At 45.8% G+C, this 7,765-nt stretch overlaps 1 protein-coding gene across 1 annotated transcript in view; it reads left to right on the top strand.

Moving 5' to 3' along the window:
• SMARCA2 (SWI/SNF related BAF chromatin remodeling complex subunit ATPase 2) overlaps positions 1-7,765 on the top strand; it is a 161,112-nt gene that overhangs the window by 94,173 nt on the left and 59,174 nt on the right. Inside the window, exon 27 of the mRNA XM_007466755.1 lies at positions 1,892-2,110. Within this exon, the coding sequence (XP_007466817.1) occupies positions 1,892-2,110 (219 nt within the window). The remainder of the gene's footprint in view (positions 1-1,891; positions 2,111-7,765) is intronic.

Here is a 7,765-nt window from a genome sequence, read left to right as displayed (position 1 = left end):
GAAAAATTTTGGGGGGGGGGGGTCTTTCCTAAAAGAAAAAACAAAAAGCAAGTGCAATTTATTTTCTTCTGTATTAGAAGAGATTTATTTTCTCAATTGTGGACTAATGCATGGCATAAGTCATTTTACAAGTCCTCGGTACAGGACGTGGTAATCGTATAACCAAAAATTGAAGTGGCAGTATTTTGTCATCTCTGTGTAGTGCCGTAACAAAAAAATGATTTTTCTTGATAGCTATCTAATAACTGTTAGGAGACTACCGTGAGAAGCCCCTCTTTAGGTTGTGCTGTTAACAAGGCATCCTCTGTGTGCTAATTACGAAGGTTTTGTGGATCCCATTTCTGAATCCAGAGCATTAGAAGGCAGGATTAAGAGCAGCCTCTCCAGCTAACTATAGCATATGACAGAACAGAACGGCCACATTTATCTACCAATAGGACTCCACCATGCTCCAAGCCTACCCCATCTTGGGAATACAATGATTTCCAAAAATGTTGAAGCATAGTTTAAGTAACTTTGAACTTTAAATAGATTCTAGAGGTCGAATTTGGATTTAAATAGAAATTTCATTTACATTTTGCTACCACTCTCAGCTCTTAAGAAAAAATTAGTGTTGAGTCCCTGTTTCAGTACGGTAGAACTGAAGGAAGAAAGAGGCAAAAGGTAAATCATTTAATGGTTAATGGTCTATTCACTTGTAGAAATGGTCTAGCCAGTGATATATACATATAACTAATGTATATAACAATTCAGTGGAGGTTTTATTTGTTTTTCTTTAACCATCAAATTGTTTAGTTATAGGTTAAAGGCAAGTATGTGGCACTTAATTTATTTACTAGCGCACTGGATTTTAAAAAAAGAAAGCAGGAGGTGGGGAAATAGGCATTTTGAAGGCTGTTGAAAGGAAGCCATTTCACTTATATCAGTTGAGATGAGATTACCTTTGAGGTCTGTCACTCTGTGGCATGATATTTTCATAAGAGCTAAGCTTTTGGAAAGCTAAAGAATTGAGGGACATTCCTCTCCCAGAGCCCAGGGTGCACTAAAAATTCAATGCATTAATGGCCAACTGATTAATAAACCAGTTATGTGCCCACATGTCTGAGTCCAACCGAGGGTGGCTATTTTATAGTGACACTGAGTGGCTGATTTTTTTCTTTCCTGGCTCTTTAATTAAAAGCATGAACCCAATTGAGGTAAAGGAAATTTTCTTAATGAACTTTCCCCTTTATATGCTTGAAGAATACTTCTATGCCAGTGCAGCAATGAGTTGTATTACCAGGGCTCATTTTTTTTTTTATTGCGGTATAGTTGATTTACAATGTTCTATCAATTTATGCTGTAATCATCTTTATTTTTATTTATTTATTTATTTTTGCTGTACGTGGGCGTCTCACTGCTGTGGCCTCTCCCGTTGCGGAGCACAGGCTCCGGACGCGCATGGCTCACGGGCCCAGCCGCTCCGCGGCATGTGGGATCTTCCCGGACCGGGGCACGAAGCCGTGTCCCCCGCATCGGCAGGCGGACTCTCAACCACTGCGCCACCAGGGAAGCCCTGCTGTAATCATTTTTAAAATACATCCCCAATTTGAATTTTCTCACTATTACTTAAGGGGAAGCTTTTGCACCCACATAGACTAAGAAAAGGAATTTTCTAAAGAGTATTTTTTTAAGTGCATAAGTAAATTTCAAAGATGGGTACAGGGGAAGGGAAGAGATTTGGGCCTTGGCGACGAGCTAGGACAAGTCAGCCAGGATACAGAGGCTCCATGGGAGAAGCTGAAGGGACCCTGCAGCCACAGAGGTGACTTGTGAAGACTTACGCGCTGCAAGTCTACACTGTTACCGAATCCCCCTTTCCCTTTGGTGACACTTCTGTTCATCCCTCCAGCGCATGGACATGGACCGGCGGAGGGAGGATGCCCGGAACCCAAAACGCAAGCCCCGCCTGATGGAGGAGGATGAGCTGCCCTCCTGGATTATTAAAGATGACGCCGAGGTGGAACGGCTGACGTGTGAGGAAGAGGAAGAGAAGATCTTCGGGAGGGGGTCTCGCCAGCGCCGGGACGTGGACTACAGCGACGCCCTCACAGAGAAGCAGTGGCTGAGGGTAGGTGTGGCTTTCTTGAATTCTTGCTTCGTGGAGTGTCGTTGGCTCAGAGAAATGGGGCCTGAGGCTGGGACTCCTTGAGAGGGACCAGTTGCCCATAGAAGGGGAAGGGCCTCTTGAACATAGATAAAGTCATTCTGCCCTTGCAGTGAAGTCATTCTACATTTCAAGGCAGGGCCTTGGAAGATAATGAAGAATTGTTTTGCAAGAGCAGAATTGGCCTTTGGAAACACAGTGTTGTGAGAGCTATGAGACCCACTGATGTTTTATGACCGATTGCCTGGTCATGCCTCACTCTCTCGGAGTTAGAATCAAAATGTGGAAGAGGGCCTTAGAGGACTTTTTCGTTGTCCCCCCTCATTTCATGGTCTTTAATCGGAGTTTCACTTTTGCAAGTCTCGCAGAGAGAGCATTCAGGACAGCGGCCTCTTCTACCCGCGTTATTTCCTAGACCCGAAGAACATTAGCGCTGGAAGGTGCCTTTGTACTCTTGGTTTTACAGACGAGGCAGTTGAGGCCCCGAGAGGTTAGGTGATTCCGCAGGCTCACACAGCTGGCTAGAAATAACAGAATCAGTGAGCGCTGATGCATTTGGGGGCTCGATGTAGGCACAATCTGATCTGACCATCGCCAGCACAGACTAGGGCCTGGGACTCGGGTCAGTGACACTTGGAAACAGTATTCTGTACTTTGGGGGTTTTGTTTTTTGTGTTCTCTTCTTTGGAAGATGTCAGTTTCTCATTTTGACTGAGGAATGTTATCTCCTACTGTTCGAGCACAGAAATATCAAGATGCTCCTAGGAGCCACGTGTGTGAGTGCTGAGGCCAGTGTGAATCTTCCCTTTGAAGGTTTAGCCGTAATTTCCGTTATTGGGAGCAGACTTAGTACCCAGATAGACAGAACAATCAGGGATGTGCGCTCCAGGCAGCGCCGGTAAATGCGTGCTGGAAATAATAAGGGTGGTTCGGTGAAAACCAAACAAAATAGAAGCTGTTTTTGTGAGTTGTTCATTTTATTGAAAGGGAATACAGTTCGCAAGCTTTGTAAAACGTGGATTTTAGGACCCGGGCTGTAAGTAGGTAGGTGGGTCAAAAAGCGATGGGGGAAAAGTATTGTAAGATTGGATATCAAAGGCGGACGGGTCTTGGCACCATTTAAGATGTGACTTACTCAGGATGTCGTATGATGAGAGAGGCATGACCTAAATTTCGAAAAGATTGAAGCCTGTGGTATCCTGAAAAGAAAGAGACTAAGAAAGCATTGCGTATATTTATGGTTGAGCAATGGCATATGAAATGTAACTTGCGTGTGACCGTTTTACTGTCGCATCCAAATATTCCAGTGGCCTCAGAATCTGGTTTTATGGATTTCTTTTGTTTCACTGTTGTGAGGTTGTAGTTGTATAATTAAGATCCATTCTGTAATGGGAAGAGGTTTACTTTAATATTCATTTATGAGCTTGGGAAAATTTCTTTTCCCTTTCTCTTTTATGTAAGCAGTAATTTGAATACCTGGAATATTACAGGAGATGAGACAACAATCTAGGCCAACATTCTAAGGTCAGTCTTTATATATGTATAACCTCTGGACACTACAAGCGAAATAATCTCGTTTATTGGGCAAGAAGGTAGCTGAATTTATCATTTTTTCAATAATCAGTGGCAAATGCTCTTCAAAAAATAACGTTATGAATCTTAGGAAGTTTTCAAGGTTAGAATACCTCATTTTTTCTCTTCTTCATTCAGTTTATATCACTGATGATTAGCACCATGCTAACACACAGTAGAAACTCAATGAATGCTTGTGAAGATGAAACAATAACCTTATAAGAGGACAGTGGAAAGTTTCTAATTTACCAGTAACGTTAGGATAGTATCTGTGTATCTAGTAGACTTGCTTTTTTTCCTATGTGGTGTTTCTTCACTGGATTCACATCCTTTTGTCTGTAACATGCACGTCTAAAAATGGAAAACTAGTTTGTTTTACAAAACTGCACCATGAAATTGATGTTCATAGTTTTCACCTTAAGGTGCCTTGCAAGACACCAGGTCACCCAAGAAGGACGAAACTGTACTCAGTACAGCTTTATTGTAATAGAGCTTTTTGTAATCCAATCTTCCGGAAAATGTGCATCCATATTTGGTATGAGCTGGTAACTTGCTGTTAACCAGGCCATGCAATTAATGCAGAATGCCTCCTGGCCTAACTAAGCATTCAAAATAGATGCTTGCAGTCCTTTGCTTTCTTGTTCACCAGCAGAAATCCTGTTTAATACTAGCCTGTTAAGCTTTCTGTGGTAATAAAATTTTATTCAAGGGTTTCTCATGGGCCTGGACGTGCAGAGATAGTCTCCACCGGCCGATGATTGAACACAGTGGGTGAACCTAGGCAACGCAGCCTTGAAAGGGAAGTTGGCCCGGACTTTTGTGTGAGAAATGCTGTAGCAGGGCTGCAGTAACTCTCCTTTCTCCTGGCAGTGTTGTACCAAGCTGGCTTGGTAGAGGCATCGCAGACCCATAGAACCCCAGAGCTGGAGGCAGCTGAGTGGGACAGCTCCCCACCTGGTGCTTAGATCACATTCTCTGCAGCGCCCCTGCCAAGAGGCTGGCCATCAGTAGAGGAGACACTCTGCATTGCATCTGCATTTTGACCCCTCCATGGTCAGCCCCAGCTGTTAGTTCCTCCTCCCTGTGAACGAATATCCTCTTTCCTGGTAGCTGCTCCTCGCTGGTTCTCATCCTGTTCCCTGGGGTGAGCAGAACAATATTTTGTCTGTCTTTAGCATCACCTCCCACTGGATAAAACATTCGAGGACTCGTTTGCAGTTCGAATGAACTCCCCTCCCCACCTCTTTCTTTGGAACTTGCCTCATCCTTCAGGGCCCAACTCAAATGCTACCACTTCTGTGATGCCTTCACAAGTAAATACTAATTGCATTTCCCCCGGGCTCTTGAATTTCTTGGCCTGTTCTTCTGTCCCGGCTCAAATCCAACTTCCTAGTATTCTTGGTAGTTGCCGACATACTTGCTTTCCTGATTTGTTGATATGCTGGATCTTGTTAGGACTTCTGTGTGCAAATAGTCAGTGCCCATGGATTGCCAGATTGAAATAGCCCTGGACTGATGTATAAGAGTATAGCCTCGGGTAATGTTCACTCCTGCAACAGATGGACCTAAACATGCCCTGTTCGTGGGCCTGTCCAAAAAAGGAGAATTTTTTTGCGCACATAGAAGTCCAGGGTGGGTGTTTGTGGTTGGCGGGGGCAAACTGTTCTCCACGTGGCCGTTCAGGGATCCAGGCTGAAGAGTCTCTGTCCAGCTTAGTCACTCCTACTATCCCTGTGAGCTGGAAGCAGGGAGCACAGCAGGGAGTGGTGCGTGTTGAGTTCTAAGGACCAGGCCTGCCTGGATCTCTGTCGCTTCCGCTTGCATCCCATTGGCTAGAGCTCAGGCTTGTGGCCACATTAGCTATAAGGGAGAGTGGGAGATGTGGTCTGTCTGTGAGCCCAGGAAGGTAAGATTTTGGTGATGAGGCTGCAGTCGCTGCCTCAGAACACTTAGGTTGAATTGAAGTGCTGTGGCCACTTTCTGTGAAAATTGTGTTATGGTTTCATCACAAACAGGTTTTATTATATAATCATAGTATGCTAAAAATTCCCACAGTGTCCTTTAGACAATCTGTTTAGCTGGAAGACTTAAAAAAATTGTTCTGTATTCATGTTATTTTAAATGAAGAGAATCACAGTTTCAAACACAGCTCAGTTTGTTTGTTTGTTTAAGGTTTTTAAAAATTGTTTTGGAATCTGAGTTTCCATTGAGGAAACCTAAATTTCTTTGGTGTTCGCCAGTCTCAAGTGAACTTTATCTTTTGGGAATAGTCAGTTCAACATCCATGCCCTGTATGCGCTTCTCTCCTCTCCTCGGAGCTCCTTCCCATCTTCCTCCCCAAGGTGGCATCTGGATAGAGGGAGAAGCTAGGGTTTCATCATGGCATTGGGGCAGGCATCCTGTCCTGTGGATCTCTGCTGGGCTCAACGCAGGACTACTGGTCTGTTCTGTCCCTGGAGGTCTCGACGTGCAGCAGGTCCCACCTTATTCTTTTGGCGTCTTTGATGACATGTGCTGTTAAGGTCTGGGGTCCCGGCCCGAGTCTCTAGTGGTCAGCTTTCCTGCAGTCTGAAGTCCCATGAAGACTGTCAGCCTCTCTGGTCTTGTAGTGCTCTCAGCTCTTTTGTGCCCTCATTGGGAATCTTCAAACTCTTGGTTGCTTTCTACCCACTGTGCTAGAACAGGCAAGAGAGTTCAGCCCCTTTTTGCAAAAATCGCTGCCTCTCCACCAGGGGGTTGTCAGGCCTGAAGCCTCTAGAATCTGACGGTTGGGTGGGTCAGGGAGCTCTTTAAAACAAGCAATACAGGAACGTCTTACGTTTACAAGTTCTGTCAAAGTATCTGACCATATGAATGCACAGTGAGGGACCCTCCCAGAGCCTCGGGAGGGGCTTGTAAAGTGAGAGTCCTAAAGCTCACGCTTCATTAATGCCTTCATAGTAAATGTGCCCCCGGATATTTTTGTAGCCTCATACCTCTTGCTCCCTGCACCAACCCCCCCCAAATATACCAGGCTTGGAGCCTGAAGGGTGAGTATTCATTTCAGCCCCAGCTAGGTGTACTGCAATTCAGTCCTGGCACGAACTACCCAGAGTTAGACCCCACAAGTTAAAGGGCTCAGTTTCCCCAACAAGACTGGGCTCACTTCCGATGCCAGCCACACTTTGGGTGTCCCTGCGCCACCTGCACTGCTGACTGACGGGCTCTGAGTTCAGGGGTTCTCATGACCCCCTCAGGTTCAGTAAGTTGCTACAATGAATCACAAGATCAGGAAAGCACTACTGGTGGTTACAGTTTTATTATGAAAGATACAAATTAGGAGGGCCAGCCAACTGAAGAGGGGCGTAGGACGATCTCTGGGAGGGGACACAGTTTCCCTGCCGTCTCCTCATGGAATCGGGGGCATCCCCCCCGGGCACATCAGTGTGCTCACCAACCAGGAAGCCCCACTGAGCTTCAGTGTGCAGAGTTATTACTGGGGTCTCATCCGCTTGGGAGGGGCTGGCTCAATGGCTTACAAATACTGCAGGCAGCAATATCCTCAGGGCTGATCTCTCACCGCTCTTCCTCTCAACTCCCTTTCTCCCAGGGCAGAAGGCTCTCTATCTTGCCTTCCTGTCTCGCAGCAACTTCCCATACACACGTGGCCCGGCCATGGTGCTCTTCACTGTGGCTTCTAGAGCAGTTCTGGGGATCCCTGCCCACCTGGCTTACCTCCTGATGACAAGGAGCCTTTGGAATTGAGGGAACTCCTCTCCATCAAGGAAGCCTGATTTAGACTTGCTGTCTGATGACAGACACGCAAATCCTCTTTTGGAAGTCAGTGGTGTCATTTTGTCTTTTTCCTCGTCTTTGCTTACCACGTTATCTTCATCCTCCTCAAGGCAATAGGTGGCTCCCCTGAATGGGGAATGGTCCCTTTAGAAAGTGTGGAAGAGAATACTAATGGTGGTTTTAAAAGTATTTATGTCCGGGCTTCCCTGGTGGCGCAGTGGTTGAGAGTCCGCCTGCCGATGCGGGGGGGCGCGGGGTTGTGGCCCGGGCCGG

The sequence above is a fragment of the Lipotes vexillifer genome, unplaced genomic scaffold, assembly GCF_000442215.2.
Source record: "Lipotes vexillifer unplaced genomic scaffold, Lipotes_vexillifer_v1.1 scaffold948, whole genome shotgun sequence".
Taxonomy (NCBI): domain Eukaryota; kingdom Metazoa; phylum Chordata; class Mammalia; order Artiodactyla; family Lipotidae; genus Lipotes; species Lipotes vexillifer.
This window is presented reverse-complemented; position numbering and strand designations above follow the sequence as displayed.